This window comes from Phaethon lepturus, unplaced genomic scaffold (genome assembly GCF_000687285.1).
Source record: "Phaethon lepturus isolate BGI_N335 unplaced genomic scaffold, ASM68728v1 scaffold5104, whole genome shotgun sequence".
Classification (NCBI taxonomy): domain Eukaryota; kingdom Metazoa; phylum Chordata; class Aves; order Phaethontiformes; family Phaethontidae; genus Phaethon; species Phaethon lepturus.
In genome coordinates, this window is record NW_010532525.1 from 412 (window position 1) to 21,573 (window position 21,162).

Here is a 21,162-nt window from a genome sequence, read left to right on the forward strand (position 1 = left end):
CCGGCCCGGCTTTGCCAAGGCTGCGCGCAAAGTTCATCTTAGTCGGTGCAAGGGACGGCCTCCTGTAAAGGGGCCGAAGTGTCTTGGCATCACGTCTGGTTCTTTGTTAAGTACTTACATTTCATTGCTGCTGTTAAAATCACCTGGCGTGAAATTTAATAATAAAAGTGCTCTTAAGGCAGAAAATGCATTGCTTTTTGACGACAGGATGAGTTAGTTGTATTCTTTCATACAGAGCACTTCCAGTGGACTGGCTAGGGATTTATTTTCACCCTTCCTTTTTCCGGTTTATTGAAGATACATGTAAAGATTGGAACATGGATCGTTTGCCTAACATGAAACTATATATCCTAAATTTGGAGAGAGGGAGGAAACAATGTTCCTCCTTTTTTCCACTGAGTAAATAAAGTGTACTGCTGGTACAGGGACAGTTTAAAATGATTAAAATAATACTCCCTTCTTATAGATCATGCTGTTATTTTTCAAACTGTACTTTTTCTGTTTTGTGACTCTACTGTCAGCTTTCCACAAGTGGTACAGGCTAAATGTTTAGATTCTAAATAGTACATATTAAATTCAGTTTTAAGAAATTTTAAATGTTTTAAATGCAGTTGAGTGTCTATAGCATCTTAAGTCTGCTTTTAGACATGGCTGCAATGTAAGTAGAAAACACTCTGATCACTGGACTCTTAAATGCATAATACATGAACATCACAGTCATTTTCATAAGGATAGTGCACAACCAGAATGTCTTGCAAGGAATATAAATATTTTTTTCCTCTGGTTTTGCGATAGTATTTGACCTTTCTCAAAAAGCATTAATTCCTTTGCTGGTTTATTTTTTTCTGTCTGGTCTTAGCCCTGATCCTATGAAGCACTAAAAATGGACTTAATTTGAAACGCAGATAGGCCTTGTGGATATACAATTTTAAATATGTGCATTCTTTGCAAAATTGTGGCCTTTATTTATGTCTGCAAATGCTTTGCTCCTGATGTGTACTTTGGTTCAGCAAGGAAAAGAAGACTTTAACTAGAAAAGCTTTTCAATGTATCATTCCATTGCTCCTCACTCAGAACAAATTATTTTTCTCCAAACTTTGCTGCTGTCCCTGGGGATAAAAGTTAGGATGTTTTTAGTCCTTTGAGTTACAAAACAGAACTTTCTCGTATTTGCAAGCCTGCAGGGGAGAGAGAATTGATATTTAGAAGGTTGAAGTGAATGGAAATGTCAGTTGCATTTGTTATGAAACACAGAGTACTCACTGAAATTTGGTTTTCTTTCAGTATAAGAATGAGACATACATTTCTTTTTAGTACTGGAATAACAAGCTCAAGACTGTGGCTGATACAGCACCTGATAGTAATGTGAACATTTAATTCAAATCTGCAACTTAAGAACAAACCTACATGCCTAGCCTTATTTTTTCCTGTCATCCTTGTGCTACTGAGGCCAGCATTGGCTTGTCCTTACTTCTGGTTACCTTGTCTGGTGAGTATGAAACCTGATGATTTTAATTATCTGGGGAGCAGTTGTACTTGATTAGGGTTTCTGTAGCCAAAATTTTGTCAGACTCTTAACTGTATTTCTTTATATTCATTTTGAAATACATGATACCACATAAAACACAAAGTGTCTTTCCAGCATTTTTTTTTTGAAACTTTTTGAAAAGTAGTGTAATTGACTACAGGAATAAAAAATTCTTGTGTTTCATTTGGCAATTGGGTAACTTTATACCTTGCTTAGATTCAGTTATTTTTATGACTCTCTATGTTAGCATATGATGAAAAAAATCTTGGAAGATTTTCATATTCTGTAGAGTTTATTAATACTATAGGGACATAGGCAGGCGGCTTTTATCAGTGTGCAAAAGTATTTGACCTTAACACAATAGGAATGTATTCCTGTAAGTCTTAAGGGAATTACTGTTTCTCCAAAAGGAATCAATCATGGCTGATGACTCTCAGAGAAACTTTCGCTCAGTGTATTATGAAAAAGTGGGTTTTCGTGGAGTTGAAGAAAAGAAATCATTGGAAATTCTGTTAAAAGATGACCGGTTGGGCAAGTTGATTTCACTATTTCCTCTATTACTTTGGTGATTTGGGGCTGGGGAGGGAATAATAGAAAATGTTTAGCTGCTGTGCTTAGTACTCGTTTAAGTTTTGCATCTTTTACCACTAATCTCTTGGTTGTTACTATCAGTCTTTTGAGTTTCAAAGGTCTGAAAATCTATTTTTAAAGCTATTAAAGACTTCTCTGCTTGTTTTTTTTCTTTTTTTTCTTCTCTCACTCTGTATGCCCAAGAAGTGAAAAGTTTTTTGATGAAAGCAATTTTAATCTGAAAATATGTTGTCTCATGCTGTTAATTCCATCTAACCTCAAAACAATGAAGATTTTCTTATTGCTTTTGGTCCCTGAGGAGTGCTACATCTCTAACATAATAGAAGGATAAATGTTGTCCCTTTAACAAAGCCCTTAATTGTTTTGATGTACCAACACGATTTACAAAATGCCTTGCCTAAAAATGGTAGTTTCTTCCTGGTGAAACCTAGGGTAGTTTTATTGTAAATCAAGTCAAAATATGTATATTTTTCAAAATTGTTGCAGTTTCTAGGGCATATTCTATTCTCAATTGTGGCAGTGAAAACGTTTTTTGATAATAATGATGAAAGTGAGGATTTTGATCTGCACCTAAGGATTTGTTATAACTGGGTAGATCAGAGACTCAAACATACTTATATTTAAATTTACTTTAATTTTTTCTCCTTATCTCTCTACAGATATTGAGAAGCTTTGCACATTTAGTCAAAGGTTTCCTCTCCCATCCATGTATCGTATACTGGTGTGGAAGGTGCTTTTAGGTATGAAATACGACATCTGTGATCCTCTGTGGAAATGAGTATGTAGGAAAGTGTATTTTTTTCTGCTTTGCTTTTTTTTTTTTCCTTTAGCGACATGGATTTCCTTTAATGACATGGATTATTCTGTACTACCTTGCCTACTGATACATATTTAACCTATTTTTGTATCCACCTAGGATGCACAACGGCAACTATAAAACAATATTCTGTGCATAGTTTCTGAGAACTTTTGCTGAAGTATACCTAGAAGAGTGTGTTTCTATATTTAACTTCATAACACTATCCACGTAAATTTATAAAATGGATTTGAAAGGTGGAGATTATAACAAGTCACTGATACCTGATAAGATACTCAGTTTGGTTCCTAAAATAACAGACAATTAAGTTGAAGTAAAGCTGTGATTAAACTTATAAAAAACTGGGCAAGGTATGGGATGTGTGTTTATTCTAAAGAGAAGCTTTGGGTTCTATAAAATCTTGGTTTCCTCTGGTTTTGCTTCTGGCTTTAAGTTTTGTTTGCTGTTGAAGAAGTTACGAGGACAGAAACAAACGGATACGATAAAAAAAAAATCATAAATAGATTCTATTTCCTTAGATAATAATTCAAAAGTATTAATGACTTTGCAGTAACTGGTTAAGTGTATTGGGTTTACTAGATGCAAGGTCATATCACTTGGAGACAGGAGGGGTTGTGGAAGGTCCAGGAATTCTGACCCTTACAAGGTATCTGGAGAGTTTCTTTTAAGAGTTGGTGCAGGTGGAGAAACACTGCCAGATTGCATGTGAAGGTACATCATCTGACTGAATCTCTGGAGGAGAAATGTGGTTTACCATACTGTTGGTGGTGGAGCATTGTGCCACTTCTGAGAAGCTTCAGTGTGGCTCCCATGCTCAGTCTTGTATTACCAGGGCTGTGCTGGCAGGAAGGGTGCTGATATCTGAAATGTTGTTTCATCAGGGAGAGACCAGCAGCATCAGTCTGCAAACTGGCTTGGAAACTGCTGTCCTGCTGTCTGTGAACTATCCTACTTCTTTGTCCTTTGGCTCTCCAGAATATGTGATACAGATCCCATATATATCTCTTATTGTGAAGGTTTTTAGCCTGTAATTCAGAGTCAGGAATGTTGGTGACTCCTACCTCAGAATGAGTATTTTACAAAACAGTTTTTCTCTGGTTTAGGATGTGTGTTTATCTTAGCCATGATCTTGAGCAATGTTAAAGTAAACATCTTCTGTTTCCCTTCTTGATCTCCACGTTCCACTACAGTGTCTGGAGTTTGAAATAAGGTATGAGAAAGTTTTAGCTGAGTTTTAAACGATCTTTTATTTTTTTCATCTTTTTTTTTTTCCCCTACAATTTAAAAATTGTGGCTTCATATTTCTGATTATTTGGATTTGTAAGCCTTTCTTTTTGGGAGAAGTAGTAAATGAACAGTGTGCAGAAGGTGCAAGATCTCATTATAAAACTTGAAGTTCTTGGCATTGATCATTGAACTAACAGAGTAATCCTACGTGATAAAAGCCTCTGCCATTAGAGTACTAATTTTAGGATGAAAAAGATTCTTGTACCCTGGGACCCAGTGAAGTAGTCAGCATCCTTTAAAATATTATTAGTAGGAAATACAGCGTATGAAGTTCGGACAAGTGACTCAGTAAAAGATCCTTCAGCCAAATTTATAATAGCAAGAGTCTCTTGGCAAACTTGTAGATTACTGCAGAGCCAGTGGTCTATCTTTGGCTGTTGTAGATAGGGTGATTTGTGAATCACATGATAACACAAAACACCTCTGAGTTAACTGTATGGGAAATGACAAAATCTTTTAAAAAAATCAATAATTGTAAACCCAGAGTGATTTATTTCAAGTATGCATACAGTTATTCTGTATACTCCTTGGGTGAACAGAGGACTTGTGCTGCATCTTAGTGTTAACACTCATTAGAAAAGCTGGTATTCAGAGGGGCAGTGCAAAATATTTCTTCCTAAATGATTGGAACAACAGCCCAGTCCGTTTCTGGTGGGAGGTGTCACATCTCCTCTAAACGGTGTTAATAGATTGACAAAAGAGATTCTATCGGCAAAATTCTCTCAGACACATACCAAGGCTTGATGCTGTCCCTGGTTATGGGGTCTGTCAGCGATGTCTCTGTTAACTTCCTGTTCAAGTATGACTCATGATGGTTCCTAGACATCCCTGTGTTGTTTAAGATTCTTTTCTGCCTGCCTAAGGTAGTCTTCTGTATTTGAGGAAAACAGTTGGCAGAATGTACATACAAAGTCATGATGTTGACTCTGTTCTTGCATAATGAGAAAAATGTCATGCTCTGTCCTAGCTTTTGAAATGCAGGCGGGTTTGTAGCTGGAAAATAAAAGATAATTTTCTGTCTGATGTGCGTGTTACTAAAACTTAGCCATTTTGTGGTTTAACGGTTGGCAGGAATACTTCCTTCTTTACATGAGAGAGAAAAGCAGCAGGTAGCCTGTTTCAGAACTGATTTTTGAAGAATACTTTGTTCTCATGGGTTTCTACAACGAGAAAAATTCTGCTTCCATAGTGATACGGAAATGGCATTTTTTTCTTTGGTGTGTGTACGATCTTATCTCTGTTGAAGCCTGTGACAGTTTTGTTGTCAACGTCAGTGTATGGCAAGACTGGGTCTTGAGTGAGGGGAAGGATTGAGTGAAATGTTGAGCGTCTCTTCTAGAGATCATAATCAGTTTAATTTTCTCTGCCTCTCTATTTAGATACTTTTTTTTTTTTCCTTTTTTATTTTTCCTTCTAGGAAACTAGAAAAAAAATTTGTGTTGTGCTAAGGAGGTAAAAAAAGGTTACCTTGCAAAGTGTTTGAGTGGTAGTCTTAAGTTTTAATCTGTAACTGATTCAAGCTGTGTGATTGATTTTGCTTCTGAATGTTGCTCTAGGGAGGATTAATCTATGATACAGTGAGTAAAGAATTTTCCAGCAGAGATCTAACAGTAAATTAAATAATACTGGAATGTACAGTATCTTTGCATTAGTTAATTGTATGTATATATTCTCTGGTCATCTCTGGAGTTTGAGAACATGAACAACTAATATATATAAAAATCATTCTGCATCCACTTTGTTTTCAAAATAAATGGAAGCTGGGCACAAATATGCAACTAGTACTGTATTAAAAACTACAGCTAGGTATAAACAAGTAAGAAGTAAGATTCACAATTTAAAAATAAAGAAAGGTTGTTGGAAAGGAAGAATAAACCAATTAAAATATTTTTAATCTATCCCAACAATGACATTTCTTACCAGCACACTGATGTGGTATACAAAAGTGTTAGTGTTCATTTGCTGAAAACCTTGTAGAAGAGCTTGAGAAACAATAGCCTGAGGGTAGATTCTGCCTATGCTCATTTAACATATGAAATTTGTTTTTATAAATGTAATGCTAAAGTGCTTTGTTGGTCTATTGACTTCCAAATTTGTAGAATTTTCTTCCTGTATTCTTTGACCAAGTTTATAAACAAACTGCAGTGCCAGGTCCTACATTCCTGTAGGCTGGAGTTGTAGCAGAAATTGACTTTAGGCAGATCTCTTGGAAAGGGAGTTTGAGTGCTCTGTTTTTTCTCTTTACAGTTGCTTATCTTTCTCTCTCTCTCTCTTTTTTTTTTTTTTTTTTTTTTTAGGAATTATTCCTCCTCACCATGAATCTCATGCTTTGGTGATGAAGTACCGGAAGGAGCAGTACTGGGATATACACCATGCACTTCATGTAATTCGTTTTATTAATGATTCTACCCCACAGGTAGATGTTTTCCTCCGCATACATCAACTGGAATCAGGAAAATTGCCTCGAAACTTGGCTTTTCCATTGGTCAGTTGCCATGTTAACAGTCTTTTAAATACAGCATTTTATTTAATTTCAAACTATAAACCTGTGAGAAACTGAACTGCAAGTAGCTCCACAAATGCAGGTAGATAGACAAAGTAAGGTGAATGGAAAAGGAAGTACTAGTATAAAATAAGGGATTTTAGTCAAAGTGCTTTTCTCTTTTTCTTCCCCTAAATACTTAATTAAGATTTTTATGCCTTAAAATATCTTTTGTGTATTTTGCCTGCTAGGCTTCAAGCCTTTTGTATTCTAGTACACTTCAGTTTCTTATAGCACTGAAATGAAAATGACATAATCTTATCAGAGCTTATAGATTCTTTTATGTCCTGGAACAAGGATAATTCAGAGCCTGTACAAGCAGTGACTTACTGCACATTACATCATATATTTCAATTACTTGTTTTTAAATCTAGACTTTAATGTACTGACCTTCTTTTTCTGTTAGTCTGAGCTGATCTAGACTTCTGTTAGGTAATGCATGTACTCTCTAGTTTACAGTGTACTCAAACGGGTAAACAGGTCTATGTTTTGATGATGTGTTGTGGTTTAGCCCCAGCTGACAACCAAGCACCACGCAGCCACTCGCTCACTCCCCCACAGTGGGATGGGGGAGAGAACTGGAAGAGTAGAAATGAGGAAACTCATGGTTTGAGATAAAGACAGTTTAATAGGTAAAGCAAAAGCTGTGCACGCAAGCAGAGGAATTCATTCGCTACTCCCCATGGGCAGGCAGGTGTTCAGCCATCTCCAGGGAAGGAGGTTACTTGGGAATATAGAAGCCATAACTCCGAAAGTCCTTCCACCCCTTCCTTCTTCATCCCAGCTTTATATCCCAAGCATGATGTCACATGGTATGGAATATCCCTTTGGCCAGTTGGGGTCAGCTGGCCCAGCTGTGTCCCCTCCCAGCTTCCTGTGCACCCCCAGCCTCCTCGCTGGCAGGCCAGCACAAGAAGCTGGACTGTCCTTGACTACTTAGCAACAACTCAAAACATCAGCACGTTATCTACATTTTCTCATCCCACATCCAAACCGTAGCCTCATGCTAGCTTCTGTGAAGAAAATTAACTCTATCCTGGCTGAAACCAGGACATGCATCTATAGTGTGATGATAAAAACAATGTGTGGATCTTACGTATAAGCCTCTGTGAAAGAAGAGGTGATGAAAGGAGCCATGGGGCTTTCTGAAGTGGATTTAATCCTGCATTTAATGTTAATTTATCCATGTTCACTGTAGCCCAGCTTACTTTTGTTACTACAGATGAAAAATAACAAATGTGACATAGGAACTTAAAGAGTTGAAGTTAACATGGAAAATTCAGTTATATTTTGGACTGGAGGATTGTATACAGCATTCTCTTGTCAGAGGAGGGAGAGTTGTTGTGCCTTTAACATTGCCTAGAAACGTGGCGATCCTACCCTGCAAGCTGCCTGTAGAGAAATTTCCTTGATCTTGGCTTGTGACTCAGTGGGCTGAAAATTCATCCCTTGTAGAGCAGTATTGCTTTCACAGAATCACAGAATCTTTAAGGTTGGAAAAGACCTTTAAGATTATCAAATCCAACCATCAACCCAACAAGTATTTTGTCAGTGCATCCCAGAGCACTAGCTGTTCTCAGTACTGTGATGGGGTTTCATAGAGAATGTGTTTAGCAGATCCACAACTATTAGTCCTGTAACTTATGTTTGTTTTGCTGCAGAAAGCATCTGTTCTCTTTATGCCAGCCTGTTTTCGGTGCACTGTGTCCCCTTAAACTTATAAGAGGTTACTGCTTGGTGGTAATGCAGATGTTTTATTGTGGAGGCAGTGGGAGTATAAAGATGATGTTGGATTGTTCTAAATATTTTGAAATGTTTCAGTCACAAATCACAAAAGTCTGCTAAATATGTTTTGTGCACCTGAAAGCAGAGAGTTTATGTAGGGATTTGTGTGTATTGCAGCTGTCTCTATAACAGGGGCATATCCCAGTAGTAGTGTGTTTTGCACGAGTTGTAATCTGTGCAAAAGCCTGTGATACCATAGCTTACTGCTGCTGATGGTTACTGTAGATCAGACTATGGATACATACCTGGCTTGTTACCCTGCTTCCTAATGTAGTCAGTACTGCTTGCGTAAGGAAGACTGTAATAAACAGGGCAAATAAACAGCCTTTCCTTTGTGCATCTTTCTCAGTTTAGATGCTTCCTGAGCTAGCTGTTGGCGTTAGTTTGCCTGCATCTACCTTGTGTGCAGTCGTATTGTACCATACCATACTGTGGTTTAGGCATGCTGATACTTCTGTTAGGAAAGTATATCCTCAGGAGAAAAGATGATGGCATGCCTATCACATGCTTTTGGTCAGGTATTGTGGGGAACAAGATACTTGTCACCTGGTAGAGGTATTTTTTTGTCTCTAGAAAGATGTTTATCTCAAACCAAGTGTTTCTTTGCATGTTGAAGGGAGGCATACGGCTTGTGGCTGCATTATTTTTTTCAATAACTGTAACATCCATGGCAAACGTGTTTGAGGGGCCTGTTTGGCCCTTAGCAAGGAATAGGATGAAAAATTCCGCTGCTATGCAGTATAAAAATGTGGGGCATAGCAGTAGGATTGTTGCTACCTTGTTATGATGTAATATCTCATATGAGAACATTTGAGAGCTTTTAATCAGAGTTGTTCCAAACTCCTGTTGTATGTTTTGGTTTTAAAAACAAGACAAGCCTTACTTGTTCTGCTTTAACTGTAATGCAGCTGCTGCCTGATGTTTTATTTATGAACGTCAGAACAGCTCTTTGTGTATGTTGATTCCAGTTTGTTTTCCAAAATATCAGGGAAAAAGAATATAAGACTAATTTAAATCAGATAGTCCAATACTTGTAGTAGTAGTAGTAGTGAACTACTACTCTGTGTGGTTCACTTTTTTGGCTTTTTTTTCCAGGAACCTGAAGATGAAGTGTTTCTTGCTATTGCTAAAGCAATGGAGGAAATGGTGGAGGATCCTATAGAATGCTACTGGCTCGTCAGTTGCTTTGTGAATCAGCTGAACAGCAAGCACAAAGATTCATTACAACAACTAGTAAGGAAAAAACACTTTTTTTTCTTTTTGTGAGGAGAGCCAATCATGTAAAGCATTAATATATGGAGACAGCCGGAGTGTCAGAGGTGGCACCCTTGGATTCTGTTCCACCAACTGATAACATTAGAAGTTATGTGTGCTTGCTACATGGTAGTTTTCAATTACATCTTATTTTATTTTTAGGTTAGGTAAAGCTTACACTGTATCTAGTTGAATTATATTTTTTACAAATTGGTCACTTAAGAATTTTCTTTATTTTAAACAGTTAGAAATGTCACAAAGTTAAGAACATCTTGATGTATGTCTGCTGCTTTTTAGGCTGCATCTCTGGCATCCATATGCTGCTCATTGGATGATAGACAAAGCACAATTGTTTTGCTTTGTAAATGGAGCAGGGTACTGCGTCTTCAGAAAAACAGTATGTTGCAAATTAAGTTGTAATAAAAAATGGAATAGAGTTCTTCTGGTACTGATCATTTAAATGCTCTCATAATATATTAATTTTGAATTCCTATCTTACTGGTTTCTAAAATTCAATTTTGATTTTAAAGAAAATGCATATCTATAAAAATTACAAAAGCTTTTCTTGAAATAGTCTTAACAGATAAGAAACTTTTAGTTAACGATATCCACCGAAATAAAAGTATCGGAGTACCTGTGTACTAGCAATCACTGAATGAAAATTAGTTGCAGAAAATTATGCACATCCTTTGTTGGTTATTCTTTTGGCACTAAGAAATACTTTTTAAATGTACCTCCTGTTGCTGGAGGTGATACATTCAACGATAGTGATTGCTGTAATTCCTTTCAAAGGACAGAGGAGCATTTTAAGATGAAGTATGTGTTCTTACTACGTAGAGACTGCCAAGTGTCTCCCTCCCTAAGTTTTTTGTTTATTAATACAAACACTGTACCGAGACTCTGGATGTTAGAATATGGACAAAGGAAGTGTTTTCTCCTTTCAACAGCTGAAGTCATTATCTGTTTACCTAATTATGACCAAAAGCATAAAGGTACTCCTGAATTAATGAAAAATTGTATTGTCTTACATTAGAATTTAAACAAAATGAGAATTATCCATGTTTTTATGTGGATATCCACACCTTTATGCTTCTAAATGCTTTGGATTTTTAAACAAGAAATCAGTGTCCAGCTTTTAATATGTTGCACAGGGATTTACTCTCAGAGTTGATTTTCTGGGTTTTGCTGCATTGTGTGTAGATTTTTTTTTTTTTGACATGTGCTAAGGTAGTTAGATTTGAGGTGAATGAAACTCAATTTTACCTGTGAAGGTAGCAGTAATTAGTGCATGTTTAATCTATACATTATCTTAAGCTCTCAAACACCTCCTTGCATTACAGAATACTGCATATTTTGGAAGTTCTGCTAGTGGTCAGCAATTTAAGGAACCTGAGGTGGTTTGTTTAGTTAAGTATGTAATTAGCTAATTGCAAAAATCAGCAATGCTTGTGGTTTGGAACCTGATGTTTTTAGTTAAAACAATGCAAGTTCATTATTTTAACATGTTGTTTTATGCCAATTGGATTTTTAAGATGTTTCTTGTCTTATAGCAAGTGTTAACTATGGAGGGTACTATGATGTGAATTATCTAAAATTTTCCAATTCCTTTCTCAGCCAAAGATTTTGGAGCAGTATTTGAACATTGAAGATAACAGACTCCTGATGCATCTGAAAGCATGTGCTGCAATGAGTAAACTCCCTTACGATCTTTGGTTTAAAAAGTGTTTTGCAGGCTGTTTGCCCGAGTCCAGTTTACAGAGGCAAGTTCTCTTTGTTTCTTTCTGTTTGTAATTATATAGTAGTTTTAGCTTTGTGTCAACACTAGCAGGCAAAGACCTTTCCTTATTTTATTTGTAAGATTATGAAGTTAACTTTATTGTTTACTTGGAAATGACAAAATTGGATTTGATTCCACTTGTTACTCACACAAGTTAATCTCTGTGTGATCATTTCTCATACTTAAATTAAAAAAGAATGGAGTTAAATATCGTGGCTGATTCTGTTAGACACTTAATGCCTCCTAGGATTTAAAACTCCAAATCCCCTCTTAGTGATAGATAGCTGAATGGTAGTCGGTTTTCAGGCTTTTTAACTAAAATCTTTCCATTACCATTAGATGAAAAAATTTTTAGGAATGTGTACTGGTTTTGGTTGGGACGGAGTTAAATGTCTTCACAGTAGCTTGTATGGGGCTATGTTTCGGATCTGTGCTGAAAATAGTGTTGATAACATAGGGATGTTTTAGTTACTGCTGAGCAGTGCTTACACAGAGTCAAGGCCTTTTCTGCTCCTCACACCGCCCCACTGGCGAGTAGGTTGGAGGTGCACAAAACGTTGGGAGGGGGCGCAGCTGGGACAGCTGACCAAAGGGATATTCCGTACCGTATGATGTCATGTTCAGCAATAAAACTGGGTGGAGTATGGCATGGGGGGCACTGACTGGGGACTCGCTGGGCATCGTTTGGTGGTGAGCAATTGTTTTCATTTGCATCACTCGTCTTTCTTGGGATGTGTTTTCCTCTCTCTTTGTTATTTTTTCTCCTCTTTTCCTTAAATTGTTAAAAAAATATTATTTCTTTTTAATTATTAAACTGTTTTTATCTCAACCTATGAGTTTCTTTCTCTCTTTTACCCTTCCAATTCTTCTCTCATCCCACTGGGGTGGGGCTGGGGGAGTGAGTGAGCGGCTGTGTGGTGCTTAGTTGCTGGCTGGGGTTAAACCATGACAGAATGGTTATTTTAAAAAGTACTAGGGCACGTTGACTATTACAGAATTAACGAAATAATGCCTTCTATCAGGATTCGACAATTAAAAATAGGTTGTCCAGGTTTTAAAAGGGGAAATTTCTTGTGCACGGCACTTCACTGGAGGGCTTTTGAAATTAAGCTTCTGTGATTTCTGTAGTTCTGCTGCCTGAGAACTCTTGGAAAGCAGAAAATTCTAACTAGATGTAGAGAAGCATATCCCTTCTGCATTAACAAGAGCTTCTAATAGCTGAGCAGGAGGTGGCACAGACTAAACAATGGTTTAATTTTCAGCTGCCTGAAAACTTGGAGAAGTAACTATGTTCAAGAGAGGTTTTACTCCAGCACCTCCAGGACTTGAGTGGCAAGTATAGGAACCTAGTGTGGAAACAGAGCGCTTTGTAAAATGGTCTGTAGAAAATGCTTTATGGTGGTAAAGTTGTTCATAATCTGAATAGTGAATGCAATCTTGCTTGTTTATCTGGGACTTCACGTTGCATGAAGGAAAGTGGGAAACAGCCGTTTTTAAAAATGTTTTATTTGCCCGTTATGAAAATAAGGGTGTTTTAGGGAACAAGCTGTAAGATTAGAAATCACGCTCTCCAGTATTGTTGTACCATGGTCTTTGAGGTTCTGTGTGTTGGCAAGGAATATACGTGAGAGAAAAAAAAAATTTTGAACCAAAACCGAAGGATTTGGTAGTAGACCGTTAGATCTTACCGTGTGCAGCACGGTAATTGTTACATGGCAAGTTCTTCTCATCAAGCACCTGTAAGGCTCCAAAATAGTAATCTCTCTGTAGTTGTGCATGATGTGGTAGTTAAAAGGTTTTACTACTTTTATGGCTACAGAAATTATGTAAGCACGTATAAAATGTTTGTTACACCCTCACATAAAAGCAATTGAACACATATGGTTTCCCGGCGTCTCTAATTTACATCTACATTTGTAGGTTACTTTCAGCAGATAATGATTGACCTTGTTTCATTCTGCTTTCTCTGTATGAAACTTAGTGCCTTAACTTAAACTACTGTCAGTAGAAGTGACTGCTCTACCTGTGACTTGCTGACTGGCAGGCCTTTTTTTCTGTAGGCTTCTGTGATCTGAAATAGCCCTTGCAAACTACTGCATTAGGAACTTCTTTGCATGTCTTCTAGGAGATACTTTCATTTAGAGCTTATGTGATTTAATTTTGCAACTAGGTCTTACGGCAGAGGACTAGACCTGAAAGGAATTTGCATCAGAGCAGTTTTGCTATTGGAAGAGTCAGGGTTTTTTAAAATTTCTGTTGAAAATGGAACATTTAATGGAGCTGTGTTGTCTTGATAATGTAAAAGAAAAATCTAGATGAAGAATTTTGATTTCATATTTCCTCGTCAGAATCTTTGGTTTCAAACTTCTACCATTTTGAATCAGTTAATTTATATAAAATATTTTGTCTGGTTAGTGTACTGTTCAGCATTCTAATAGGCAGTTTTGCATACTGAAATAGAATATTTTGCTGACCTGAAATTTTTTAAATACTTTTTTTTTTTTGCTATGGAAAAGGTCAAAATACTGGCTTTTTTGTATCACTGGAGTGAAAACAAATTTCAGTGTTGGTACTTCTGATGACATAGCAATCCCTTTTCCCAATAATTCTTGTGGGAATATGATAAAAGTGCTCTTTTTCTTGCCAGTTTAGGTTTCTGAATTATTCAGTTGTAATCATAATGGCCTCATTTGCTAAGGAAATAACATACTTCATGGGTAGCATGTGACAGATGAACTTAATTAATGCTTGGAGATTCAGTTTGGATTAGAATGTGGAAGTCCGAATGCTTATCTGAAATGTATCCAAATGGCAGTGTTGGAACTGCTGAGAATTGAAAACAGGTCTCCAATCCTCCTGTGAGTTTTACTTACTTTTTGTCAAGTAGAGAGATGATCTGGGCTCAGTCTTTTATGATTTAATTTAACTTAGGATTTAGCACTGTATTTGTTAGAGATGTTGCTTGCTGTCTATAAATTGTAGTCTTCTCTGCCAGGCAGCTAAATCTAAATGTCATGGTTTTCTTTTTTTCTCTAAGATGTACAAGATTTGTATATGCTATGCAGAAATTTTATCCAATAACGGTGAAATGAAGTTGCATAATACCAGCTTTACTCCTGACAGGCATTGTCATTCAGTATAAATACTGTTTTATAGCATACTTCTCCGAGTTATAGGTAAAATTTATGCATCAGTTTAATATAAATGGGCTTGGAAAAATTATATGGACAGGTTTCACGTAGAAAATTTTCCTTTGAGCTTACGCAGTGACTTTGCTTCCCCTAATACACTTGACATATTATGCAACAAGCTTCTTAACAAACTTCTTAAAGGTGCCACATTGGTAAAAGAGGAGCAGACTGGTTGTTTTGAAGGCACTTGTGTCCTCAGGGCTCTGTATCCCATCTGGAGTATAGACAGGGTGCTTCCTGGAAAATGAACCAGCCAGTGGCACAGGCTCAAGAGGGGTAGAAAGGCTTACTCATCTCTGAAACAGGGAGGGAACTGGATCACACCTTTGTTTTTACACTCACCATTTATCCTATTTGCACAGATTCTGCAACAGCGTATCTGGGCATCTGTTCAGTAAGCCCCATGCATGGAGAGCTTCCAAATGGTGCTGTGTGGGCCCCCAGCCGGAGATCCCTGCTGTTAAAGCTCGGTGTGCCGTTTGTGGCTGCAGCTCTGCAGGCAAAATGGCACTTCGGCTTATTCCACCACTGTCACCCCAGATGATCCAGCTACAACAGAAGTAGTGCAGCTTTGCAGATATAATTGTGAATAAGCCAAGCATTTTTTATGGCTTGATGTTGCCAATCACATATCGTGCCCCTGACTAATGTTTGTATTCTGCCGTGATAGCTGATGGGGCTAGGTTATTAGCCTTTGGTAATTTGTTTGTGGCAAAGTATTTGGTAGTTTTCCTGAAATCTTATGACTGTCTTTCAAATTGGCACTACCTCATGTATTAATATATGGCTTCTGTGGTTTTACATCTGTGATCCTGTGTATGTGTCCTGCATAAATTACATCTAGTGGTAAAAATATAAGTAGTTTGTTAGTAGATGGAACATAAATACGAAAAATGCCTTAAATTTGCTATAGAGTGGAAGGTCATAAGAATGTGCATGTGGGCTACTACTATAGAGAAACTTAAGTCTGTTTGCCATTGTCTAAATAATTGAGCTGCTTCCCAGCTCTGGAGACAGAGGGCACAAGATCATGACAAAACATCAGGATGAGACTTGTATGAGCCTCATCATGTCCCTCTGTGCCCAGTTACCATTGGAAGGACACCCAGAAGTGCAGGCAGAGGAGCAAGCATTGGTTCTTTTTAAACACCTGCCTGGCTGATTGGAGGTCCAGAACCAGGGAATGTGGTTGAGTGTGCTTACCCTGCAGCCTAGGGGGAAAAGCTTTGAGACTAATGATAATATTTCAGAAAAAGGAGAGAGCAGCAATGCTGTGATGCTTTTTGTATACTGCTGCACTGTAGTGGTTGAAGAATCTCAGAAACTGCCTTGAGAATGCGGTGCCTTCACATACAGAGTAAGTTGTATCCTGTCTACAGGAAAAGCTTGGTGAAATGGCTTCATTTGCATAATCCTTGACATGCTCTTTACCTTCATAGCTTCCTGTTTCTTTTTATTTTTCCTTGTGGTTGTTACTACTATCTCACTGTTCAAGAAATACTTACAAGAGTGCTCCTGTGGTTAATATACTGTTATATTTCACATATTGAATACTGTTATATTTCACAGAGGATGATAGTCACAAAACCCGTAATAAATTTAGTGTATACTTTCTCTTTCAGCATTCCTGAGTGGGGCTATAGGCATGGTTGCCTGACATTTCTGTTACATTTTTGCATCTCTAGGAGTATCAAAAAACGGGTAACAGGTTGCCATCTCTGACAGTATACTTGATCTTGAGTGTTTGCTGTCATTTAAAAAGTGAAAGTAGAATACATACATTATCAGCAATAGAGATACAATGTATAGAGGCTGCTATATTAGAATAGAATAATGAAAATACATGTTTCCTAGAAACTGCTGTGGTAAACACTTTTCTGACACAGTTTGTGCTGCTATTCCTGGCTCTACTCATATAGCGAAGGTACTGACCGCTGGTCTGCTTATCACAGTGTCACACAGTCATTCCCCTATTGCTCTTGCTGGTGGAGTTGCATTGAGAGTAACAATAACTGGAAATGTTAAGGGGAAAAATACTGCAGTAGACACAGCTGGTTAGTGCTGACATCTCATCCACTTTGCTATGCACCCTCTTCCAAAATTTGTTAGACACTGGTGATTTAGATAGTGCATCTATTTTGTCGTTGTTAAAACATTTGTTCTGGAATTAAGCTAAATAATGCAGGAAAACTTTTCTGAGCATAAAATGTAACCTACTGTAATGTAATTATGGAGATTGAAGTCAGGAGACTTGGAAACAAAATAATGAAAGGCAGCTGGGTATTTTATATTCAGATTAGTAAGTTCGTATACAAATTAACATGAGCTTTAATATGAACTTGAAAAATTCTTTCCTGTTTTTGAGGTCTGCTGTTCTCGGTATTGTCATTTATAGTTACAGTTCTGATCCCCATGAAACACATGGGGAGCTGTTCTTGGCTTCTAAACAGGTATGTTTGTGAAGGAAAATGTACTAGAAATAAACAGGGATGACCTGTACAGTGAGGAACAGGAATGTGATCTCACATAGCCTTGCTTGGTTTTCTCATAGCCTTGCTTAAATCTTCTAGACCTGACTTCAACATCAGAGTGATATTTACAGTGATTGCTTGTCCTGGAATGCTTGAACCACAAAGGAAGCAGTAAGATTTTAATCTTGGATTATTTATTGTTCCTGCCCATATAGGAATTATATTAATTTTTAATCATAGCGAGACAGGGAATTAACGCTAAATTGCAAAGGGGAAAGTCATTGGCAGTGCCTCTTTTCCTATCTGCACATGTGGGGTTTTTTGTTTCCTTCTTTTTTAAGACTAGTTCTGAGGATTTTACATCTTTTCCTCATTTCTTCTGTATAAGTTAAGTTCTGTTCTGAATTTTTTTGTGAATGAATGGGTTGTGAAAATAGTATAAAAACAGTTATGTGAATAGAAGGTTAAGAAAATACCAAAGAACTGACTTGAATTGCAGTGTGAAAAATAAGCACTGTGTAACAGCAGCAACCGTTCCACATTAGGAGTTATAAAAGCTTTTCACAAAGAATCACAGAAAGGTTGAGTTTGGCAGGGACGTCTGGAGGTCATCTGATCCTACCAATCCCTCTGCTCAAGCAGGGCCACTTAGAGCTGGTTGCTCAGGACCATGTCCAGATGGCTTTTGAATATCTCCAAGGAGGGAGACTCTAACGCCTTTCTGGGCAACCTGTGCCTGTGTTCAGTCACTCTCACAGTGAAAAAGTATTTCCTGATGTTCAGAGGGAACCTCCTGTGTTTCAGTTTGTGTCCGTTGCCTCTGATTCCGTTACTGGGCACCACTGAAAACAGCCTGACTCTGTCCTCTGCCCCCTCACTTCAGGTACTTATATACATTGATGACACCCCCCCCACTGGAGCTTACTCTTCTCCAGGCTGAACAGCCCCAGCTCTGTCAGCCTTTCCTCATAGGAGAGCTGCTCCAGTCCCTTCATCATCTTCATGGCTCTTTTTTGGACTCTGACTTCTTAACTCCTTCTTGTTTAAAGGTGTGATACCTACTCTTCAATTCAGCTGTCAAAGTTCATGTTACACCTATGCTGTGTTCTCCTGGCAGTCCTGGCTCAAGGGCAAGTTCTGAGAGATAAGGTCATATAAAAATTGTCTTTGGAAGAAGCACACCCATAGATCCAAGTTTATAGGTGGGCTGCAGAAGATATTTTCCAGTTACTGTTACTGTATTCAGAGATGATGGAGGATAGTATGTAATCTTTGTCCCCCATGTTTTTATTTGGAAGGAGAAACACTTTTAACGAATGCTCAGGAGGAGCAAGAACAGTAATCCTCAAAGTCTTTCTGACACAGCTTTTAAAATTCAAGACCTAAAAATAATGCAAGCCCATAAAAGCTGCCATCTGACAGATGGTTTCACACTGGTTTTGGATAATCTTTCATCCCCAGTCTGTTGAGTTAGGCCTGAGATAGAGCTGCTGGCTGAAGGATGATTTCAGATTGTTGCAGGCTGTTTTAGTAGTGTGGATCTCTTTTAATATTCGTCAAAGTTCTGTTGTTAAATTGCAGCCTTTGGAGTTCTGCCCTTCAGGTGTTGTTAAAACTGTGAGGTCCAGGTACAGTTTCATACAAGTAGTAGGAGTGCCTAGGTAATTCTGGGAGAGCCTGTGCACAGTGGGATAGGTTGAAAGTCTTAATAGTTGTTCCTTGTGTTTTAAATTAAATGTCATGGATTACATCCTGCTGATATATCGTATTGGTATCTCATACAGCAGTGACCTGGAATATTTAGCTTCTTGAGATGTAGTAGTACAGTATTACATCCTTTTGAATTTTCAGCTACTTAACTGTTTGAAGAACTGAACTGTCTTTATTAGACATGTTCATAAAGTTTGTTTCCTTTCTTGCACTAGGAAAAATTCTCACCTTTACCATACTCTGTCGAATAGTTGTCACAATTCAGGCTATTAAAACAAGATTTGCTTTTTCCATTTGAGCTTGCAAACAGCTGCATTTCTAAACAAGAACACACCATATCAATACATTACTGCTTGCCATCACTCTGCTCTGTACAGATTTAGGTGTTGATAAAATGTCTTTTATTTACCCTGACCTGAATAATTCTGTACATTGCTGTTATCCAGAAAAATAATCTGGAAAAAGGTGATTGTACGAAGACTGTTCTATCAGATAAATAAGCAGGTAAGTACTACAACAATGTTTAGTGATTCCTTTTCACTTTTTCTAGAGTTTGGGACAAAGTTATTAGTGGGTCCTGCAAGATTCTCGTTTTTGTTGCTGTGGAGATATTATTAACCTTTAAAATGAAGATACTGGCACTGAATACTGCAGAAAAGATCACGCAGTTTTTGGAAAATGTAAGTACTCTATTGTGCTTTGCATTACCTTTTATGGTTTATAAAAGTGTGTTTCAGCCTTAAAGTCATTTGCCTGTTGCAAACATACCATACGATCCTATTACATTACTTACTGAGAACAGTATAGTAGTACCAAGGTGAAGGGAGAATGCGCAGGGATGACAATAATCATTTTTTCTGTCAGGAAGTAAGGCTTTCATAGAATGAAATGATATTTAGGCTTTGGGAAATGTGTTATCTACATTTGTACAGATTTGACAATATTCCTTGTGATACTAAAGGGGTTTTCTGTGAAAGTAAGTGCAGGTGAGGCTAGGTTAATTTTTCTGGAAGCTCCTTACAGGGTTGGTTTCTGCCACCTTTTTTGCTCCTTGCCCAAGTGTGAATCTATAGACTCAAGGTACATTTTCTCTTGACCTAAGGATGGGATCATTAACCTGACCCTGAAGTTTCCTTCTATGAATAGTAACGAGCATCGCAGCAGGGTTAGAGGATCCCATGTTACCTAGGTTAGTTAGGTTAGATACATTTGTGGTCAGGGGTGGGCACTGTAAGTTCTGCCTGATGTCAGGTTAGGGATGTGTGAAGTGTGAGATGCCTAGGTGGTTGTCATACTGTTTTGTAAAGAAAAGCTTTCTGTCTAAAACCTGGAGGTAATATGGTGTGTGTAGGACTGAGGGATGGTGGAATGGTAGGGCAGGGAGGTGGGATTCTAGTTTCATTTTTGTTTTTTATAAAGAGATAAAATCTGAACTGGAAATTTGAAATCTTTATTTTAAACAAAACTGTCCAAATTAAGTACTCTGACAAGACATCTTGCCCCTGATCTTTTGTAGATTCCTCAAGATAACACTGACGCTATTGTCAGCAAAGCTGTTGATCTGTGGCGCACACACTGTGGGACTCCTGCACACTCAGTCTGAGAACTTTCTCTGCTTATGAAAGCTTGGGGAAAAAAGAAGGACATTTGGAAAGACATTTTACCACTCTTCCCACATGCTAGTGTGATGTTCTTCATCATCTCTTGTATGTAAAGATGCTATTAAAGCAGCTAATAGCATAGTGATCAATATGTAAATGTTTTGCAATAAATACAGATGGAATGAAGATACCTAGTGGTGGTGTGATCATGTCCAGAGTGTTTCTTGGCCAGCCAGCTACAGTATTCTGAATGCACAGTGTGGTCTCTTGCTTTTGGGGAGGTAAATCTAACTCTTGAAGCAAGGTAGATAGACTTACTTGTAATTTAAAAACGTGTTTTTATGCCAGCTTATACTTGATATAAGTAGTTACTACTTGGAGGTGTTTTTAAGGTGAATTTACTGAATGTTAGTCTGCTGGAACTCTTTGGTGAACAAGCATGCCTTTGCTAGAAATGTGAATGTACTCTATTAATACTGTACACTTTCAGGTAAATGTTCTGGAAGAGGCATCACAAGCTTGAGGTAGAGGACATCGCTATGACCAGGGGTGACAGGCTTTTCTGAAGTGTCTTAAAACGCTTTCTTTTTATCTGTCAGCAAGCTTTC

At 37.7% G+C, this 21,162-nt stretch overlaps 1 protein-coding gene across 2 annotated transcripts; it reads left to right on the top strand.

Annotated features, from left to right (window-relative positions):
• The first annotated feature begins 1,282 nt into the window (after nt 1-1,282).
• Nucleotides 1,283-20,736, top strand: TBC1D7 (TBC1 domain family, member 7). 2 transcript variants are annotated; one of them, XM_010284852.1, is made up of 8 exons: nt 1,283-1,489; nt 1,939-2,059; nt 2,779-2,859; nt 6,521-6,708; nt 9,646-9,783; nt 11,419-11,564; nt 19,504-19,633; nt 20,470-20,736. In XM_010284852.1, exons 2-8 carry the CDS (start codon nt 1,948-1,950, stop codon nt 20,554-20,556), a joined length of 882 nt encoding a protein of 293 aa, XP_010283154.1. In that variant the 5' UTR covers nt 1,283-1,489; nt 1,939-1,947; the 3' UTR covers nt 20,557-20,736. The 2 variants fall into 2 exon arrangements, with proteins under 2 accessions (XP_010283154.1, XP_010283155.1); XM_010284853.1 differs by lacking the exons at nt 1,283-1,489; nt 2,779-2,859 and having other exon boundaries at nt 1,948-2,059.
• Nucleotides 20,737-21,162: the final 426 nt, after the last annotated feature.

Bases quoted from the DNA above. Each gene is read 5' to 3' on its own strand.
- TBC1D7 (XM_010284852.1), top strand. From the start codon at position 1,948: ATGGCTGATGACTCTCAGAGAAACTTTCGCTCAGTGTATTATGAAAAA. The intron at 11,565-19,503 runs GCAAGTTCTCTT...CACTTTTTCTAG, and splicing joins CCCGAGTCCAGTTTACAGAG to AGTTTGGGACAAAGTTATTA. The intron at 19,634-20,469 runs GTAAGTACTCTA...GATCTTTTGTAG, and splicing joins TCACGCAGTTTTTGGAAAAT to ATTCCTCAAGATAACACTGA.